The sequence below is a fragment of the Ischnura elegans genome, chromosome 3 (genome assembly GCF_921293095.1).
Source record: "Ischnura elegans chromosome 3, ioIscEleg1.1, whole genome shotgun sequence".
Classification (NCBI taxonomy): domain Eukaryota; kingdom Metazoa; phylum Arthropoda; class Insecta; order Odonata; family Coenagrionidae; genus Ischnura; species Ischnura elegans.
The window spans coordinates 87,451,632-87,474,054 of NC_060248.1; the positions used below are offsets into that span (position 1 = coordinate 87,451,632).

Here is a 22,423-nt window from a genome sequence, read left to right on the forward strand (position 1 = left end):
GCTTTGTCCATATGGACACATTATTCTATCAAGCACCCTCCTTCCTACAAGAGGTATATAAGCATCGAAGTAACGCATTTAATATGAAATCTAGCTATGCTTCATAATGCTACTCTTTGTAATGCTTGAAAAATGGTTCCCATGTGACTTATTACTAAAAGTGTGAAGGTTTTTGGGACAAATCTAAAGGTATAAGAATATTATGAGTCCCATTCCACCACATTTGTCCTCAGTCCACCTCCAGTTGTACCGTGTAATCCCATTAATCTTTTCATCCAATATGTACAATTGAAGGATACAAGATGCTGTTAAAAATTCTTAAATAACACAAACAACCATTGTAATTAAGTAGTTATGTATTATTAGTTTTTTTTGTCAAGTTTTTTTACCCTTGTCCGTAAATATTAATATTACTTCTTCTTGGGGACCGAGGTCAAGGTTCATGATTTCAAAAAGCATTCGTATTTTTGAAACTTCATATTAAATGTGAATGTCCTTCGTAAAATCGAGAGTTCACTGAATGTAATGCCTTTAAGTGATAATACCTCTGAGGTCTGATATGCAGGAACAGGAGACTTTTATATGCATATTCATTGATTTATTTGAAAACAGTTTGTTGAGTGGGTGAAGTAAAAACGTTAATTGGAAAACCACCTATAAAATTGCCATTCTTTCAATTTTCCAGATAATACGGGGGGAGACGGTGGTGGGCAAGTACCCACCGCTGTGTAGGAAGAACTTTATTTAACAGCTTTATCTCTTGGTTTTGCAAGTATGTTTCTTCTAACTTAAGATATTTTATTTCCAGGTTTATGTTAAGTTTGGCCCTACTGGTAGTGACGATGAAGACTTTGCTGGACCAGGAGATGATGGAGAGGATGGGAGTGAGTTTGGTTCAGGCTCGGAAGCCAGTGACACTGACCTCATGGAAGAGAGTGCCAACCATATTCCAATTGTGTGTCGCCAACGTCCTTTGTTCCCTGGTTCAGGTTTTGGACCAATGGACTTTGGTGATTCCTCTTTGACGGTAAATTGTTGTTGTATTCTTTGATTGTTATTTTTTCCTTTGTGTCTGAATGTGATTGCCTCAGTCCTTGTTTTTAACAGTTAGAGATTAATAATTGTACATATATTAATTTTTAATCACCTTAGATCACCCATTCATGTTATATTTACTCTTAACATTGCCACGACTACTCAAAAGACTCTTGGAAAATTAATGGTTTTGAATTGTATTTAATGCTCTTGGTGCTTTAACCAATTAATCCTGTGTTTCTTGTTGATAATTATAAGGACACCGTTGAGATGAGCAGCTCCAGTGTGTCAGAGCATAATAAACTCTACCACATGGAAATCTATTGGGACCGTGATTATAGAGTATCTGTTGACTTTGGGAGAGACAAACCTGCTGAAGTGGCTTTTGATGAAACTCTTTACGTGAAGGCATGGATTGATGGCTGTGAGTATATTTTTTTCAGAGAGGCTTCTTTGTTAGGCTATTTCTAACAAAAAGTCATTTAATATCCATGAATGTAGTCTTCCCTATTATTTTTAGGCATGATTTAAAAAAATTAATGTCTCCAGTGCAAAGCAACTCCGAAAGCTGTAGGTGTTCAACTTTTTAAGTGCTAATGGTATTCAGTTGAATGAATGTACAGTAATATTAACAAATCCAATTTTTAAATGTTGAAAATTGTAATTTTTTTCTCCATTTCATCTCTTGTAAGGATGAGTCAGTTCTTAAACTTTTTTGGTTCTCCCCCGTCAGTTCCCGGTTCTCAATATTTGGTTCCTGGGATAAACTGCTACTGGAAAGGAATTGTACCAATGTGTTGAGGCGAATAGTATCCGTGAATACTCGAATACCTTGAGTACTTAGAATTTCACAGCAACTTAATCAGCGTGGGGAATTTATTCAAAATACCGTATTTGCACGAATCTAAGACGAACACGATTCTAAGACGACCCCCCCTTTTTTGGAACTCCACTATGGGAAAAAAATGTTTCTAGGGGAAAACGTTAGATGGGGGCATGTTTGGCTAGGTTGCCTATGTCCCAAGAACCGAGGGATTTTTTGCGCGTAATGACAAGAATAGTGGTACTTTATCGAGACACTTAGGTCTTATTGTTGATTCGACTAATAGTTTCTTCTGAGGGGCCATGGTCCGAAGACGAATAAAATTAAACTAGTGAAAATGAAGCCTGACTTCATTAAACCCACACGGAAAACACTCGGTGGTATGAAGGCAAGCCACCCTGGAAAGTACGGATCCACTCGTACGAGCTATGCTTTCGCGTTCGGCGTACGCAGAGCATACTGCAGAGGGCGAAGCATGACTGCGCCATGAAATTTTTTGTCCCAAAGATACCCATTCTTTTCTAATTAGCGTAGTGCCAGATGAGCGGATGAATTCGGATTGTTAGTATATAGGGAGGAACAAAATATCCTGATAAGATATCCCTTCGTCAGTAACTCTGACAAGTGCGACTTATGGTATAACTCGTAAATTGACAACTGATAATAACCTGATATCCTGTTTTCGGAAAAAAATGCCGCATTAACTGCCGAGAAGCTCAGCTACGAGGATATAGAGTTTCCCCAAAAATCACCATCGTATTTTTCCAGCTAGTTCCTTGCTTAAAAATACTTAAATCACGTTAGAAATACGTCGTGTTTGGTCTCGTTCTCTTTTGATTTACGAGCACATTGCAAATATTTCAGCCTAATAAAAGTATAATACCAATTGCCGAAATTCATTGTTAGACACATTTTGAGCTATAGGTGATTCATGCAGCGGTTGACCTCCAGAAACTGGGAACTTTGAAGCAGGTAGTCTGAAAAAGGTCAGTGGGTGAGAAAAGGGGGGGGCGTGAAATGCGTTTCTATTGTTCTCGTGTAACTTGATATTTTTTTCGAAGCTAAGGTCTTCGTAATACGATCCCTTGCGCTAGCTGGGACCTTTTGTTTGATTTTGGAGAAGAGGAAAGCGTCAGAGGGGGGAGGCGAGTGCTGAATGGACGGGGATAGCGGATCTTGGGAAATGCGCTTATGTTACTATCCCGCGGCTTTGAGCTTCTCCCAATGGTAGTTTCATTTCGTGGGGAACATTTAATCTATGTGCCTAACGTTATTAGCCATAAATGACACATCGTATTTATTTCGTCTCATTTTCGTCAAAAGATGGATGCGGGAGAATTTTTCATCGGGACCACGATCTTCAAACGATCAATGCGGGAAAACGATACTTCAGAGATGCGAGAAAAAATTACATTGCCTATAAAGAACTTTATTTGGGACCAGAAACGGCGAAAGATGAATGCGGGAAAACGATCAATACGCGGGTACGATAGATCGGGGTTCCACTGAATAACTTTTCTTTTGAAAGCGGGAGTGTAATAACTTCTTTTTTCTGCCATTGTAATACTCTGAAAGGAACGGAATTACAACTGAATCATCTCTCTAACCAGAGGCAAATCATGTTGCCTTCTTACCGTTACTCTGAGAAAAATGCAACGACTTTGTAGCAGTTTATTCCGCGACGGCATTGATGCTTTAACGTTACAATTTAGGTATATTGTAACCAGTAACACGAACATTTTGTGAGTTGAATTTTTCGTTGCATAGCTATCAGGTGGCAAACTCAGGTGTCCATAATTTTTCCGACGCAAATTATGCAACCCGATTGACGTCGAGAATTTTGCATCCGATTGTAAGACGAACCCTCTTTTCTGCATGAGTTAGGAGGGGAAAAAACCTCGTCTTAGATTCGTGCAAATACGGTAAAAAAGTTTATTTTTAAAATGTATTTGATATATACCTTTTTATTTATACATTCATCAAATGAAATAGAAGCAATTTGTGTACTTAGTGCAAGTTCACATTTTATCAAAAGAGTATTAAAGATTATTTGATTAGGCTAAGCATTGGAATGTTTCCCCGAGGAGCGAAGTTGTGCTATACCGAAATTGCTCTAATCGAAATTGTGCTAAGTGAGGCATGAATGTAAATATTTATCGTTAAAATATCTTTTTGGATAGTCTGCACCCATTCAGAGAGGTTTTTTCTTAAAAAAATTGTATGCACTTTATTTTTTTTCCATCCTTTTGTGTGGTTGGGCTAACATCTAGAAAAAAAAATTTCTCATCCAAATGACGGACAAGTGGGGCTTTGAATATCCTTTCATAGCTCATGGAGTTTGTGCATGATTAATCGTAACTGGATTTAATATAAAGTTCTCTGAGGCGTTAGCACCAAGTGGCAACAAGAAATGGCCATTAAATCCCTTAAAACCTGACATACGTTTTTCTTTCATGAAAACGAATGAACAAGGTGGTATTCTTTTCCAAAACAACTCCGTCTCATCAACATTAAAAACTAGTCTATTTCATGTTTGAGGTTCTATTTTACTAGTTACAGCAGACTCCCGATTATCTTTGTGTGGTTTATCCGGGTTGCGGATTATCCGTACATGATTTGCACTCTCGCTCAATTTTTTCCGTGATCTTTAAAAAAGTAAATAAAATCGGATGCAAAATCATCGGAATAACTGCATTAATGCAACGATGCACCGGGCTTATTAGTTCCGCTAGAATCCCCTTCGTAAAATGGAAGAGATCGCGTGCTAGCTGCGTTCACGGGAGCACCATGTTCCTGTTTTCCAAGCCTCACAGTACACGGCTGTGCTCCGTGGTCATGGATACACATCCTGCAGCAGTTGCAACCCAGGCAACTTGTGCGAGACGCGACTACGTTGCATGGTGCCTGGCAGTGTAATTTCCGACGTCGAGCAGTGGTTTTAAAGCATCCATGCAAACCACTTTTCTGTATCTGTAATCACGCAGCCACGGATGTGTGGTTTTGGAAACCAGGCCTTACATAAATACAGCATTAATAATACGAGTACAACCATGTTATCGCCGCTCAAAAGATCACAAACTGGCTAAGAAAGCTCTCATTGAGTCCGGGAAGCACTCTAAAATAACAGAATACCTGCATAAATAATAATGTATTGTTTGTTTTAGGTAAGCTAAGAACATTGATAGACATTTAAGTGAAAGTGTGGGTTATCCATGTTTTCCGATTATTCGTGCCGTCTCCCCCAGCATTAGCCCAGATAATCAGGAGTGTACTGTACTAGGTTTTATTTTGTTAGTTTTAAATTTTTTTAAATAAATTTTTAATGTGGCAAGCTTTAGTACTTAAGAAATATTTTTCATGTCAATTCTATTCTGTTTACAGCATATCCAATTCAAGTCGTCACAGAAAACTGTTGGATATCAAATTCCTCAGATCCCAACTATGCTCCTCGAGTCACCCTTATTCGAAACACCTGTCCAACAGATTTATCTGTGGCTATTGATGATCCTGCTAGAAACCCTAAAGCCAAAAAATCACCTCATGGTAGATTCAGCTTTCAGGTAATTGTCTAAATAATTAAATTCTTGCATGCATTTTCAAAAAAATAATTTTCCTTGCCAAAATAATTTTCTTTAAAACCTCTAAAAAAACCTAAAAACCTAGTTATTAAAACTTGTGCTATCTTTAATTATTAAAACATCTTTGCTTCTAAAAAAATGTGAAAGACTGAAAGCAAGGCAGTAAAGTTGAACTGAATGAGAAATTAACTTTAATATAATTGCATTCCATTGGTTAATTTTTTGTCTCGGTTTAGCCAAATGAAATGTTCTTTTAAGTTAAATACAGTAGAAGATCGATAATCCGGAATGCGTGGGACCAGACCCTTTCCGGATTAAAGATATTTCCGGTAAATAGATCTGTTCCCTGGATGCAGGCAACACTGCAATACGGAAAATATTTTTTTCCGGAACATGCATTGGCATCAACAGAAATGATGTATTGCTGAGTAAGGGATCAAGAAAAACTCAATAAAATTCATGATGAAAGGCGTGAGAATCTTGGATATTTATTGAATATATTGTGACGGAACGCTCCCGTGAGCCATGCACCGTCGAACTGAGATTATTATCCGAGTTCTTTAATTTTTCGTAGGTTCTGGGGCTCGCGGTCAAGATGGGAACTCGCGGCATTAAACACAATGGCACAGCAAGGGGATGAATGACCTCGTACACAGCGAATGACTGTCATACAAAAATTTATTAGAGAAAAATAAACGAACACTTCTGTCCTTAAACGCTAATGAGGGATGGAATAGTGATGCTGAATTGGGCGAGACATCAATGATACACTTGCAAAAATAAAAATGAAGGAAATATGCCATACACAAAAAGAAAGAGAAATCTTATATCTAATAAATGAGGGATGAGATGATTGTTGGGGTAAATGAACAAAAATGGGCAAAAATAACACTGTATACTCTCAGAGATTGCTATGACACGGGCACTCGAAATCTTGCTGCACTTCAAAGGCAATTATGAGTAATGTTCGTCGTTCTACTTTCAAATGTTACATGCTCCACGTTCTGTTCAATCAAAAATGAGTCTGACGTCAACCAGAAGGGATGACGAGAACGGGAGAATCGTGATACAATTAAAAATGGTCTTCAGACCGAGAAAGAGAGACGTGAGTTTGTGTCAGAAGCCACATGAGTATTAGGATGACACACGTGCACACTGGGGGACTTTCTTCGTACAGGGCGCGTGGGCTGGCTGGAGCGGGGGAGGGATCGGGATTATTTCCCCGTCCCGGGAGAGGGTTTAGAGTACTTAAGTGTCAAAGACGGCGGGTCCGAATCCTGGCCGCCGGGTCACGATGCGTCGATCGCGGGGAACCACCTCCCGCAAATGCTTGGACGATGTCGTGATGTCCTGACGAAAAAGCAAGGACACTTTTCTCGTGTCTCGCTGTACTCCACGCTTCTCTCTCCGCACGCCCTTCCCCTGGTCGCGTTGCCCGACCTCCGAAATTGCCGTAGCCCTCGTCTACCGCAGCCCCGTCTTGTCGCCCCACCTTGGCACTGTCACAGCTGACCTCCGTCTTCCCTAGCGGATCAACTGCCGCTTTCTCAGGAATCCGACCCCACATCCCACAATACCGGGCCTTATATACCCATTACAAAACAAAAGACATGCTAAATTCTAGCAGACAACATAGGAAAAAGAAAAGAAGGTCGCTCATCACTCGCTGTTGCCGCGCGCCAATATGAATCGGGGAGAAGAGATGGACGCAGAATGCGCCGTGACGAGGCTTTTCGTCACATCGCCCCCCTGCATGGATGCATCTCTTTCCTAAGGGGTGAATGAAAAAGATGTGTCCAAACGAAAGAGATGAATCCATGCATATCGCGGAAAGAATAAGCCAGATGAACGAGCATCAAACTAAAAACTAAACTTGAGATTCTAAATAGACCCGAGAGCAAATGAAAAAACTTATGAAACAACCCAAGCTGGGTATCAGACACCTTAGGTGTCCTTAACAAGACTAAATCCCTGACATGAAAATTTGAATGGGTCTTGTTTTGATTACGCTTTCTTTTGAGCCCAGCCTTTTTTAACTGGCGGGTGGCAAACAAAATTAAATTTTCCCTCCCGATTTCCGAATCTTCAGTAAAAATCATTTTTGATTTCATCGTTTCCGGAACGGTAATCATCGAGAGACAATTTTCCACTTCTTTTAAAAACGCTATCGGGTGATCGGCGTCTCGAGCGGAGAACACGGGCTTCGTCAATGACTCACTTGATAACGTCGCCGTTGCTACTGGCGTGCCGCTATCCTTCAATGCCTCAAATTCCGCTTCGAGCGATTTTACCCTGCGTTCGTCTATTTCGACGGCATTTTCCTCGTGCTTTTTAAGATTTGCAATGTCATTATAAGAGCGTTCTAGAGCGTCTGTGCGCACCTCTAGGTTTTCAACTTGTGAATCAACCACCCTTAGACATTCATCGCGATCATTTTTCGCGATCTCATTCACCTTTTCTAGGCAATGAGTTTCACCATTGTTTAGTTTATCTTTAATGACGGACTTTTCCTGCCGTAGAATATCATGACAACTATTAACTTCCTGCATTAGAATATCATGACAACTCCTAACTTCCTGTCGTAGATTATGATTAATTTCCTGACGCAATGCTTCATTATTTGTACTCATCTCAGAGCGCATGCTCTGTATGGCTTCATTATTTGTACTCATCTCAGAGCGCATGCTCTGTATGGCTTCTTTATTAGCGTTAAGCTGAGCGCTCAGGCTCTCGTTCCTAGCGTTAATCTGAGCGCTCATGCTCTCGTTACGAGCGTTAATCTGAGCGCTAATCTCAGAGCGCATGCTCTGTATGCCTTCATAATTAGCGTTAAGCTGAGCGCTTATCTTTTGTATCATCAATAAGATTGTTTTATTAGACACATAATCATCATTAGAATCGTGACTCGATTCGGTTCGGCTGGCTTCGCCCCCCTTGTCACCTTCACGCTGTGTTTTACTTTGCCCATTCATGCCGGAACCCGGCGTATCTAACAGCATTCCCCGGAATGTGTCAGTTAAACCATCGGTTTCTGAATTCACGCTCTTGTCATCGGAGTCGTCTACTTCGTTCGCGACCTCCCGATACACGGTAAACGCGGGTGCCTTATCGTCGGACGTATCCATAATTGGATCCCCTTAAACAAAAGGAATAAAACAAAGGGATACCCCAACGACCCGTAGACCACCATTCATCGGCCACAAACACCAAAAAAATAGAAAAGAAAACCGACAACGCAATGGTACAAGAAAAACACACAATCGGATTCAAACTTGAGAATGGATTGCCAATGGCGTGACACTATAACTAACAAATGGTCGACTAACCTGAACCCAATTACATAATAATCACGAGTTCGCTCGTGGTCACGCGCATTCATATGGGTGAAATGCACTAATAGCTGACGCGAGCGCCGAATGATCAAAATGTGCCAATACAGTGGCATCGAAAACGAACATTAAAATTTAAATGCAAATCCCCTCGTGATCGCGCCCCGCGTTGTTGGGCGCCAGATGTGACGGTACGCGCCCAACACGCCGTTTGATCAAAACGTGCCAACCTCGTGGCATCATAAACGAACATTAAAATTAAATGGCAAGTTCTCCCCTGATCGAGCCCCGCGTTGTCGGGCGCCAGATATGACGGTACGCGCCCGACACGCCGTTTGATCAAAACGTGCCAACCTCGTGGCATCAAAAACGAACATTAAAATTAAATGGCAAGTTCTCCCCTGATCGAGCCCCGCGTTGTCGGGCGCCAGATGTGACGGTACGCGCCCAACACGCCGTTTGATCAAAACGTGCCAACCTCGTGGCATCAAAAACGAACATTAAAATTAAATGGCAAGTTCTCCCCTGATCGAGCCCCGCGTTGTCGGGCGCCAGATGTGACGGAACGCTCCCGTGAGCCATGCACCGTCGAACTGAGATTATTATCCGAGTTCTTTAATTTTTCGTAGGTTCTGGGGCTCGCGGTCAAGATGGGAACTCGCGGCATTAAACACAATGGCACAGCAAGGGGATGAATGACCTCGTACACAGCGAATGACTGTCATACAAAAATTTATTAGAGAAAAATAAACGAACACTTCTGTCCTTAAACGCTAATGAGGGATGGAATAGTGATGCTGAATTGGGCGAGACATCAATGATACACTTGCAAAAATAAAAATGAAGGAAATATGCCATACACAAAAAGAAAGAGAAATCTTATATCTAACAAATGAGGGATGAGATGATTGTTGGGGTAAATGAACAAAAATGGGCAAAAATAACACTGTATACTCTCAGAGATTGCTATGACACGGGCACTCGAAATCTTGCTGCACTTCAAAGGCAATTATGAGTAATGTTCGTCGTTCTACTTTCAAATGTTACATGCTCCACGTTCTGTTCAATCAAAAATGAGTCTGACGTCAACCAGAAGGGATGACGAGAACGGGAGAATCGTGATACAATTAAAAATGGTCTTCAGACCGAGAAAGAGAGACGTGAGTTTGTGTCAGAAGCCACATGAGTATTAGGATGACACACGTGCACACTGGGGGACTTTCTTCGTACAGGGCGCGTGGGCTGGCTGGAGCGGGGGAGGGATCGGGATTATTTCCCCGTCCCGGGAGAGGGTTTAGAGTACTTAAGTGTCAAAGACGGCGGGTCCGAATCCTGGCCGCCGGGTCACGATGCGTCGATCGCGGGGAACCACCTCCCGCAAATGCTTGGACGATGTCGTGATGTCCTGACGAAAAAGCAAGGACACTTTTCTCGTGTCTCGCTGTACTCCACGCTTCTCTCTCCGCACGCCCTTCCCCTGGTCGCGTTGCCCGACCTCCGAAATTGCCGTAGCCCTCGTCTACCGCAGCCCCGTCTTGTCGCCCCACCTTGGCACTGTCACAGCTGACCTCCGTCTTCCCTAGCGGATCAACTGCCGCTTTCTCAGGAATCCGACCCCACATCCCACAATACCGGGCCTTATATACCCATTACAAAACAAAAGACATGCTAAATTCTAGCAGACAACATAGGAAAAAGAAAAGAAGGTCGCTCATCACTCGCTGTTGCCGCGCGCCAATATGAATCGGGGAGAAGAGATGGACGCAGAATGCGCCGTGACGAGGCTTTTCGTCACAATATATTATGGTGAGAATCTTGGATATCTATTTGCCATCTGTGATTAAAAAAAGGTTCAAAACATTTGAAAATATTCTTCGTCCGTAAATCGCAGAGGTACTCTTGATAAGGCCAACTGTAAATGAAATAAATATGGCAAATAATATTTTTACAATCCGACTGGAATATCAACATTTTGCCTCTCCGTATTTTTCAACATGCAGCTATCGCAAATTCCATGTCGTTTTCACGACTACTGGCATACATTTATCGGTAATTATCAAATCCTCCGATCGGAGGTAATCCCACTTCAAGTACGTTACCGTAAATAACAATCGAATTTGAATGTTAATTCTTCAATTTAATATTAATAGTCGCAGCTAATCTTTTAAGGGCGGAAAACGCGAGTATTTTGGAAAATCTACTTGGCATTAACTTCATAAACAACGCGTTCCCTAGCGGCATGAATCCCGAAAAATTGAAAAAATTGCTTACCATTACGTCCATTGGATATTTATTTGCCATGGGTGGAGTGGCACGCAGTATCTGTGGCAGCAACATCCGCGCACTTGGTTGTTGGTGCGTTCTTCATGAGGTCGGTAAGTTTGACCTGTTTCCAGCGGCTGCGTCTCTCTTGTATTAAATTGTTTTTCAACCTATGCATGTGTAATACCTCCATATCGTTGGAAGAAGAGGGCCTCTGCTCCAAGTACTTTATGAGTTTTTCTGCATAAGTGATTGCGTCCGACGTAGTAATTTTCTCCTCATCAGAGCTGCAGTCACTGTCGGTCACGTCTTCATCAACTGTCGAACCCGTGACTGCATCCATTATCTCTCCATCGGTCAAGCTTTGGTACACTGGGGCATTATTGTCGCAGGCATTCCATTCTTTTAGATCTTCATCACTTATGTCGGCATCCAGCTCTTTCACAAAATTTATAAAATGAGAAACGGGATCATTCGACGGACCCTGGAAGCCATCAAATTCTGGTATGTCGTCAGTATTAGAGCAGTACAGTTCGGCGGCAAAAAAGACACTATAACATTCTCCTCGACGAGAGTTTCTGCTGGAGGATGAGCAGGGCAGTTGTCCAACAACAATAAAATTTTTGCATTTTCAGGCAGTCCAAGAGCCTTGAAATTTTTTCGGACCTCTTTGACAAAGTTAGTATGAAACCATTCCTTAAATAATTCTTGCGTAATCCAAGCTCGCTTATTGGCTCTGTAAATCACAGGAAACTGGTGTATACCCTTAAATACGCGTGGTTTTGCACTTTTACCGATGACCATGAGCTTGCATTTATGGCTCCCGGCAGCATTGGAACAGGCTGCGATGGTGACCCTTTCCATTGATTCTTTCGCTCCGCTCGCAGTCTTTTCATCGCGGCAAACGAACGTATTTCGGGGAAGACAGCGCCAGAACAATCCAGTCTCGTCCATGTTGTAAATCTGATCCGGTGAAAGATTATGTTCATCCACCAACTTTGCCAGCTCATTGACGTAATCTTCCGCAGCATCGTGATCTGCTGACAGTTTTTCTCCGGTAACCTTCAGATATCGAATGCCATGGCGCTGTTTAAATTTTTGTAGCCACCCTGTCGTATATTCGCACGGTGACGTGATTTGTAATTCCTTGTGGAAATATTTAGCTTTTTCCATTATTATTCCTCCGGAAATTGGAACTCCTTCACTTCGTCGCTGCCGGAACCATTCGTATACCACCTTATCCACTTCATTGTTACTCGGCCCCCGTATATTTCTTCTTTTGGAAATTCCGGCCAACGAGTCAGACTCCGAAACGAACTGCAAAAGTTTTTCTCTCTGTCCCTTAATGTCATAAATGGTCGATTGCCCGACACCATACTCCTCACGAAGCTTTAACACACTAACACCTCGATCCAATTTTTTCAATAACTCCACTTTTTGTTGAAGGGGGACCATTAAAAATATCTTTTTGCAGTTTGTCAATTAGAGTAATAATGGGAATATTAACCACATAGTCCCTCGGAAAGCAACATGGGATGGCTACATATGTCCTCTTATGCAATGGGAACTTCTGTGTGTTATATACAAATATTTTGTAGCTTTCTAAAGGAAAAGGGATTGTTGCTAATTATGCTCTTTGTTTCTTTCTTACAGGTGAGCCACGAATATGGAAATCTTGGTAATATATACGTTCACTGCCGTTTAGGAGTGTGTGCATCTGATGCTGAAAAAGCTAAAGGAAACCTAGTGATGGTGAGCAATAAATTTTATTAATAAGTATTATATGCCTTAATTCATATACATACATATTTTGTTCTAAATATACAGTAGGCTCTCGTAAATACGAACAACGTTATTACAAAGTTCTGGTTTTTACAAAGTAAATCGTTGGTCCCTGCGAAAACACTAATCCCATCAATAGTAAAAGAAACGTAATTATGAAATTTTCCTTATTACAAAATTACGAATGTCAGTTCCAGTCCCTGCGGTTATGAAATGAACTTAATTACGAAGTTCCACGGGTAAGCAATGGCATTTAGGTGGATATACACTATGCTACGCCATAGTCATTGAGCTACGTTTAAGTTCTCCTCGTGCACTGTGCCCTAGAGCGTCAATTATGGTTCTTTCTTCAATAGGAGATACTTCAGTATCACACAACATTATATGATGAGCTTCATTCTTGTGGAATCATGTTGACACACTCATTAGTGATTGTAAATTGGCCGTATGATAAGTCCTCTTCTGACGAACATTCAACTTTCAGGGATACAAACATTCAAAAGATTCAAGCTTGCCCGAAATTTCAAATTTGGTGCCATGGAGGAGGCTGGTGTGATGTGGTGTGGCTTAGAGGAACTTGCACTTTAGGCACAGTCTGAACAAAGTATCAATCAATCCGAAGTAAAGTCAGGAATTGTTCAGTGTTTTGTCTGTTCTTCCTTCTGCAATGCATGCGCAGCTAGATCAGTTTGTCACAATTGTGAGTTAACGCAAAATTGTAATTTCGATGCCTTAAATAAGTTTATCAACATGAAGGTCTCATAACGCATCTTCTGTGTATATCAAGGATTTACTGTATTTGTACATAATTTAATTGTGTGTAATATACCTATATATGATTAAAGCTATTCAGCAGCATGACTATAAGTACTGGAGATTGAAGAGACAAGGAAATTTGCGAAGTATGTTTATTTTGTGATGATTCCTTAAAGAAACGCTCTTACAAAGTTCGTCATTACGAACCTCCATATTGTCAGTCCTGTGAATTTCTTAATGATGAGAATTTACTCTATTATGATTATAGGCTGTCCCGGAAATTTGCACACAATGTGTTCCTGAAAATGTGTACGAAAGCTGAACCATTGAGTTCCATACTTATCAGGGGTCATGTTCCAAAAGAGTGAAATATACATGCTAAAACCTTATTTTCTGCACAGATTTTATTTTTGTTAACTAATTTTAAATAATAAATTAATAAAATTCCTCACATTACATAATGTCTTTTGAAAAATGCAGAAAATGTAAATAAAAGTTAAAAAAAAAAAAACAAGAATTCTGTTGCGGGTACAAAGTGCAACTTCCTCTCTGTGTTAAAGTTGACATTCCACTTAAAGTACCCATTACAAATGAAAAGACATCCAGAAGCATATCAAAATGCAATTGTTGAACCCTCACTCTTGATACCTATGAATAAAAGTATCCAACTCATCGTTTTCCTCAGCGGGTGACATCTCATCACATTGTAACTCGGGATCCTGTATATTATGCATGTTATTTCAAAGAGGCAGAAGACACACAGAATTCGAAGATATTTGGTGCAATATCGTTGCTGAAGGTGTAATGTGGTACATGAATTAAACAGTACTCTAAAGGAAAAAACAATATTTGAAAGAAGCATTTTTATTTTTTAATTTTATTGGAAGCTGTGTGATGGCGTCTAGTCAACTTTTTTTTTAAACTGTCTCCAATGAAGGCTGAACTACATCTGTCTTCTTCTCTTGATATGGAGCCTAAAGCAAGCAGAGTCACTCTAAAAAAATCACCTGATTAAAGTAGTCAACACTGCCCTCGATTGTATACGTTCGTATTGACTGCATGTACTGCCATATGAGATAGTTGAATATTGGGATGCTCAGTAAATATGGTGGGAATTTCAAAAAAATTACAGACAAATGTTGGAGAGTCCAAATTTAGCATACGAAGGTAAAGGAAAACGTGTCAATTCAAATGTACGAAAGTCCGAAAGTTGAGGACCACTTTTATCTTACCAAATGAATCCATTGCATTTTTTGTTCCTCTTATTTTTATTTTTATTTTGAAAGAAATAGTATTAACATCAGGGAAAATTTATATTGGGTAGCTTTGAAAAAAAGAAAAAGTTTAAAGTTTATGGATCAAGGAAGGTATTTATGAAAAAATCCTTGATAAGTATTGCAATTGATATATGTGGAGGACTCCATTGCACGTATCAATTGTATAATGAGTACGTTTGGTGTGTTGGCCATAAATGCTAGAGTGATGCTGTCTTTTATACTCAGTAGTGGAGTTTGTTCTCCAGCTTTACATTGTTTTACTAATTTTTCCATATTATTTTGGATTTATTATTTTGTTTTTCATGTTCTGAACTTTCATTGTCTATATTCTTAATTTCAGTGTGTGGAGCCTCACAAGTACTGCTCTGGGCATTCTCTGCATGCTTTCTTGGACCAGGCAGTCTCCTCTGCCCAGCAGTTATCAAGCAGGGGTCCTTTGCACCCCGTTCCTAAGAGGACGGGAGGGAATATGCGAGGGGTGGAGGGTGAGAGAGGCAGAGGTTTGGGACCAACAGGTCGACACGATGGCACACGTCAGCACTCCCCTTCCTATAGTGGGGCCCCAGGTGACATCACTGACGAGGATGTTTTATCTGCAATAGCTGGTTAGTTGTACTTTTGTATTCAGAGGCGGGGCATGGATTGAAGGAATCATTCGCATTCTTTCATTTCCATAGATTTGGTCAAATATATGGAGGAAAGTGCAAGTACCTTTGATGGTGATACTACTTTTGTCTGGTGAATTAAAAATTTTATTTAACTTCGACTGTGAAATTCAAACTTTGGCTGAGTATAATTTTAGATGTCATGGGAAGGGAGGCATAAATAAAATAATTAGAGAAATAAAAAGCACATTTAATGGAGAAGAATAATTAGGAAGTGAAATTGTTACGATCACTGGACAAGGTCTGATAGAGCCCAAAACCAAAAACCGCTGATTACAATCGACCAGTTAAATCTTGCGTGTGAAAAAGGAATATAATGCAATTAATGCATGTAGTTAGGAATTTTTGGTGTGCTGTTTGAACAAATGGATGAACTTTGGTTATGATTTTACAGGTGGTGCCCTGTCACCCATCAACCAAGGAATGCCTCAACAAGTGCTAGTGGTTGGCATCAGCACTGAAGTGGCTGTTGGTATAGCTGTGGCATCCTTTGCTATTGGCGTGGGGCTAACCATCTCTCTCTGGTGTATTCACATCCACACAGGTAATTTTTCAAATTTTATCTGCAGAGTTAAGCAGGCGCTACAAGCGTTCACCATGTGGGTGTTCTTACATTTTCCTGTTATTGATTCTCATTGTACTATTAGTTGATTGATCAATATCTGCTCTCAGTAGTTGGTGCATTATGTTTTTCAGTTCTGTACCCACCCAAGGTATTCTTGATGAAATAGCCTGGGTATCCATGAATCCTAAGTGGGGGCTCTCTTTTACCCTTGGAAAAACTTGATAATTCTAAATTCTAATTATAAACATTTTTCCATTCATAAAAACTTATAAATGTGTGTTATTGCAAAATTCTTGTCCCTTCTCTGCAGGCTCCCATGGTTCTTGTCCTAGCCAGTTGCCCACCCAACCACTGTGCATAAGTCACCTTTTTTATAGGAACATGTTATTTTTTGCCCACTTAGTGTTCAGCGACAGCATGAGTATCATTATGAATAGCTGACTCAATACTAATTAATCTTTGGAAGGTTTTTGGTGGCTAAGATTTCATGATGTGTTATTCTTTCCCTCTGTCATTTTAAACCTCTAGATCAATATTCAAAAACTGTGAATGTGATATGGGTGAAAACTTTAGACATCCAATTGTAAAATATGAAGTGTTCGTTTCTTAAATTAACAATGTGTCATTAAACTCAAAGTATTGCGACATTATGTATATAATGTCATTATTGCTCCATGAATCTTACATATTGTATTCCAAATTATATATTTGTACTTTTCTGCTAAACTTATTGGAAAACTACGATTATATAATTATGAATATAAATAACTCCCTTAAAGTGAAGGTTGACATAGTTGAACATTTCTTTCATATTGGGTGGGAAAATAAGCCTGACTTGAATTTGTGTGATACATTACCTCACATATATCGCGAACAGATTAAGACAAAAACTTAATTTATGCGTTTTTGTCATCTTAATTTTTTCATGGTAGTTTTTCACGGTAATTTAATCATGGGCAGTTCAAGTTTTACATTAATCCATAAATGCCTTATGTCCAACGCGTGATTGTAATGTTTTGTGGAAATTGTGAATTTTGCATCAAATGACCGTTTTTGCTTGAAGAAGAGCATTGCCTATTCAAGTTGCAAGGAAGTATCTGCTATCACAGAAATCACTGCTGTGTCTATTTTAGAATACTGATGAATGGTTTGAGCCAAAATTTGTGTGATGAGACCATCGCGGCTTGAGCACTGATCCAAAGGAGATACCTGGAAATGCCAGAAAAAAAATTGGTATTGGCCACCTCATGGGCAGGTTTTAAACTGAAGTTGCTCACATTCAGTTTGAAAGTATTACCTCATTTTTCATAAAATCTTAATGCGAGTGCACATAACTTTGGTTTATATACTCCCAAAACTGAAACATCGGGTGAGAGTAAGTCATCATTCCTCTTCTGAAGAGCCTTTCAAGGCCATAACTCCAGTCATTCTTTGGATGGACAAGTTTGAGGAATCAAATGGCATTGTTAAACCTTCTAGATGTTTGGATCTAGTCAGTGTGAAGCAGGAGACTATGTTGAAGTATTCCGAGAAAAGTTTTGAAAAAGCTAAAAATGTAAATTATGTAAATTTTTTGCATTATCCATTTAATGCCCTCACTGGTTTGTGGTACTGGATTTTGCTTTACAGTAAGAAGTGTATTCATGATGACCAACTTGAACCTTTTGGTATTTCTTACTCTTAGATCCATTCCGCAGCCGAAGAAGGAACAACAAGCACCTTGTCCAGGTGGTAGGTGTGCCTGGGGGTACTAGCAGCATTCTGTGCGAGGGGGGTGGGAGCCCGGGCACTGGTGCTGTGGTGGGTGGAGGGGGAATGACGGGAGGTGGAGAGGGGTGTAACTTGTCGCCACGCAGTGGGTGCTCGACAACCAACTCGCAGGCCACCATTGCTGCTTGAGAGTGAAGGAAAATGATTATCCCATCACTCTTCTCAGCCTACAATGGATTCTAAACTGCAAGTCAGCTCCTTTCCATGCATGCCGAAGACTTGTCAACTAACTACCTTTTTAATTGCAAGAGTATACTCTCCAGAATCAGATATATGCATATGGGTGATGTGCATTATGATGAAATGTCTTGAATATTGCTGGTGGATCTTTTCCATCGTCTTTGTTAATAGATAATGTTGTTATTCTATTGTTCCTCCTGTGGCACAAATCCATTAATGTATAAAATTAGGTAACATTATATTTCAGTAATTGTCCTTGAACTGAGTGCAGTTCATTAGAGGCTTCGGTTGAAAGCCTCGGAAATTTGAACCTCTGAACTTTTTCTCTCCTTGTCTGTTGTCACTGCATTCATCAGTGACATTTTAAGTATGCATCATCCATGTATTTCTTTTAAAAATACTCATATCTTAAAAAAAGTTATCTCATGAATGAAATTCATATGTATCTAAATGTAATTATGACTCATTTTTCGTCATTAATTTGGGGAATAACGTAATTTACTCCAAGTAAATTTAAGGGAAAAAAACGGAAATATTTTTTGAGTATAGTTTGTAGTTGATAGGTGGTTGTATAACACGTATCATTATTCTTTGTTTTTAAAAGATGGATAAAATGATGATAGAGCCTTCATTTTCTACTCTTCATAAATGGTTGATTCAACAATGAGCCCGTCATCTGATTGACTTAATTGTGACAAGAATTTCTTTTTCAATGCCCAGGAGTATAAAGAATCTGTTGATGCCATACTAATGTTCAATTGCTTTCATTAGTTTTGCCATCCATTCCAGCAATCACTATGTATCTTTAATGGACCTAGCTAGTTAATGTACTTGAGGCTGGTCAGTAATCATCCACTTTTGTTTAAACATGATAGTCAATATTGTTTATGGCTCTACTTACCTGTGTTTGTAATTAACAGTGATAGTTTGATATATTTTAGAAATTGAGGATGGGAGTAATTTTATATGGGTGCATGTGTGAGAGTATGTATGTGTGAGACTGTGTATATTATGCACACATATATATCTATTGTTTTTATTGCTAAGTATTGATAATGCTTTGGCATTCAGGTTAGGTATTTTAAAACATTGTGTATAAGTGCACAAAACTGAACAGTACACATTACACAATATTTTGTCATAGTACAGGAACATGCACACGAATTCACACAATTCCTCGACGTATGACAGTTTGTTCTCTTTTAGTAGCTTGTAGTATGAAATTTTTATCAGGAAATAATTTACCTCAGTTGTTTCACATATGCATTTTTTGCTCAATGTCAGCTGTTGTGAGGATATGAGCCTCAAGAGATATCTTGGGATTAATATCTCGTGCAGAAATATGAATATTCTCTTTAGCTGAGCTCTTGTTTGAATCCCCTCGTAGGGTGATTTAATCCATTTCACGGGTCATTTTTTCTCTGTAGGGTCTCAATTAGTGTGGGGTGGGGCTAAATAGTTTGTTTTGGTGAATGATACGAATCCTACTGCACCATGAATCATTCACCATAGTAGCTTGGCTTCATGTGTTCAGTCTACAAGAAATTATTGTAATGCTATCGTTCACATTTTTTTAGGCACAGGTACATAAGCCTTTGATTTTATTTTTCTGGTTGTTTTTATATATAATATTATTTTATTGAAGGCTTAAATCCTACAGTCATCTCGCTTTGTGGAGTACATGCATTCCAAATTAATGGATTGATAGATGATTCTATTTATTGCATACTATTTTAAAAGTTTTTAAACTCGATACACACATATATTATATATATACATATACATACATATATTTTTTCACTTAATCATTTCTTATGATTGAACCCTTTCTCGTGGTCTTAGATTGTAAGGTTGAGATTTTGAATTCCATGAAAGTGCCAATCATACGTTGAAACATTGTTCATATTGTTTTTTTATTGCAATCCATATTTGAAATCATCGTAGGAAATGTGGATTATTCTAGCCTCATTTCATGAGATCTTATAATTACCAGCTCCATTGCTCTGTGCAACAATGCCTCAGATTGTTTCCCGAAAGCTCCACTAGGTGTTTGTACTCTCGCTCATAGCATTCCATTACACAGTACCTCTCTTTGATGCTGCTAGTGGAACTTCTTTTTGACACATGTATTGACTTACCAGTATAGCTGTGTGTTTAAGGAAGTGTGCATTATTTATTTAATTTACAACTATTTCATTTAATCATGTTGTGTTGCTGTTTCCATTGACACTGTGGTTAAATTTGAACTCAGGAACCTTCGATAATATTTGCACCCAAGATAAGTACAATGTTATTTTTGAACAGTCTATAATTTTTTTATTTAACTAGACATCTCCTTGCCATCATCTATGCTTCATCTTTTTCTGTGTTTTTGAATGCTATAGACTTAAATGTATAAGTTAGTTTACATATCTTGGAATGGAAATGTTATATGACTTGTAACTTTCCCCCTCCATTCTTATCTATATGGACACAATAGAATCCAGGCCATCCATGGCTTCAGATTCTCAATTGTTATTCACTACCACTGATTCCGTGAGGTGGTAGTCACTGTTCCATTGTTGGTTTCTCTGTTGTAACTGAATCTCTCCATTGAATCTTGATTTTTCCCTCTTGTTATCAGTTTCTCAATTTATATTCAAGTACTGAGGTGAAAAAAATTCATCATGATCATGCTTCAGTCCCTTATCCATTTGATGTTTTCATGTTCTCCCTAAATCATCACACTCCCCTCACCCACCCCTCTGAACCTGTGCGTTCCTGGTTGTTTAATAAACCCCTTTCCCTCCATCGCCACCCACACATTTTCTACATCTCAATACTGTTATTACTGCTATTACTATTATATATCGCAGATTCACACTCAGAGACAGGCATCTTTGTCGGTCCACTTCAAAGACTGACTATTTTTTTTAATGTTATTTTTAGGTATTCAGTAGATTGGGCGTGGAATTTGGGGGGAGAAAAACGTAACTAAGTACCTGGTTAACAGTAAAAAATAATAATGTTTAAAAACTATGTAAAGAAAGAGGTAGCTGGAAGCTATGATCTTCATTGTACAGATATAAATATATATACATAAATATATATATATAAATATGAATATATGCAGTATTTTGCTGATCCATTCATTCTCATGATGAAATGTTCAATTTTTGGCCGTCTACATGTTCACTACACTCCGATGGCAGATTGCATCTCAGGGTCCTTTATATAAATATAGATTAACTTTAACTTGTACATAGATTATAATAATAATAATCGTTATAATTAATATTATTTTGGTATGGTTTGTGAATGACATAGTTGACCATAAATGAAGTGGTAGCCAAGAACATAAAATGTATGATATTTCATTGATGCATTGATGTAATACTGTTTTCCAACTATTTTATGTACCATGTCTACTCTGGCATTATTTTTGTGCCCAAAAATTTTCTTCAGTAAAATGAGTCAGCGTAGATTATATCACTGATAAGATTGTTGCAGTGTTCGGTAATTGTCAAGTGTAAAAGGCCTCCTTATCTCCTTGTTTTTGATTGTATTAAGTATAATGAGAGTTGTTATTAACTTTTTACATGACATCTCTTGACTGCACACCCACACACACATAAAATCCTTAGTAAAAGGTTCTAAAAGTTGTGCTGTAAGTACTTAATTGGAACATGAAATTTTATTTTTTTAGAAAATGCTTCTAGGAATCATTTTATGGAAGAAGAGATGCCACAAGTCATTCAATTTGTAAAGCAATTTTGTACATATTATATTATTGCTTGATTCTCTATTGAATTATTGTCTTCATGTTACTACCATTTCAATCAATAGAATTGTCAGAAAGAAAAATATTTTTTACATTTGATTACTTACATGAAAGTGGTTATGCATGTTAATGGAATTTACCTTTTGAATGTATCAGAATTTTATTCCAGATAAAATGCTAATGCACCCATATTATACCTACCCTTACATCTTGGTACTATGTAACGAGTGATATAATTAAAAAATCTATGTATTTTATTGTTGCCACTGATTTTTATTTGTTTTATTTGAGGGATGGGTCTCTCAAACTTTTTTTCAGTGTAAATATTATGATTTTGGTTTTTTTTTTTAGTTGGTATCTGATCCTAGAAAACCCTTGCATGCCATTAATTTTCTGTAGTGAAGGGTGCCTTCACTCGAAAACTTAGTCTATTTTCTTAAAGACAGAAAGGCTTCCTAATGATTTTACGTTTTTCTTAACTGATTCAAATGTGCAAACTGTGTAAATCAACCTTCACAATCAATATTTTAAGGATTGTAGTCACTTTTTGGCAGCCATTGAAGTTGATATGGTATGGTTGTGTCGTATGAAATACAGATTTTTTTCTTATGACTCTTTGGCTTCAATATAGGGGAATTTGA

The 22,423-nt window shown here is 38.8% G+C and overlaps 1 protein-coding gene across 2 annotated transcripts in view; it reads left to right on the forward strand.

Moving 5' to 3' along the window:
- Positions 1 to 22,044, forward strand: part of LOC124156119 — a 38,218-nt gene extending 16,174 nt beyond the window's left edge. For both annotated transcript variants that reach the window (XM_046530452.1, XM_046530453.1), the window contains 7 exons: positions 809 to 1,027; positions 1,294 to 1,459; positions 5,240 to 5,418; positions 12,681 to 12,779; positions 15,183 to 15,447; positions 15,902 to 16,051; positions 17,757 to 22,044. In XM_046530452.1, coding sequence (XP_046386408.1) covers positions 809 to 1,027; positions 1,294 to 1,459; positions 5,240 to 5,418; positions 12,681 to 12,779; positions 15,183 to 15,447; positions 15,902 to 16,051; positions 17,757 to 17,971 — 1,293 coding nt within the window. In that variant the 3' untranslated portion in view covers positions 17,972 to 22,044. The remainder of the gene's footprint in view (positions 1 to 808; positions 1,028 to 1,293; positions 1,460 to 5,239; positions 5,419 to 12,680; positions 12,780 to 15,182; positions 15,448 to 15,901; positions 16,052 to 17,756) is intronic.
- Positions 22,045 to 22,423: the final 379 nt, after the last annotated feature.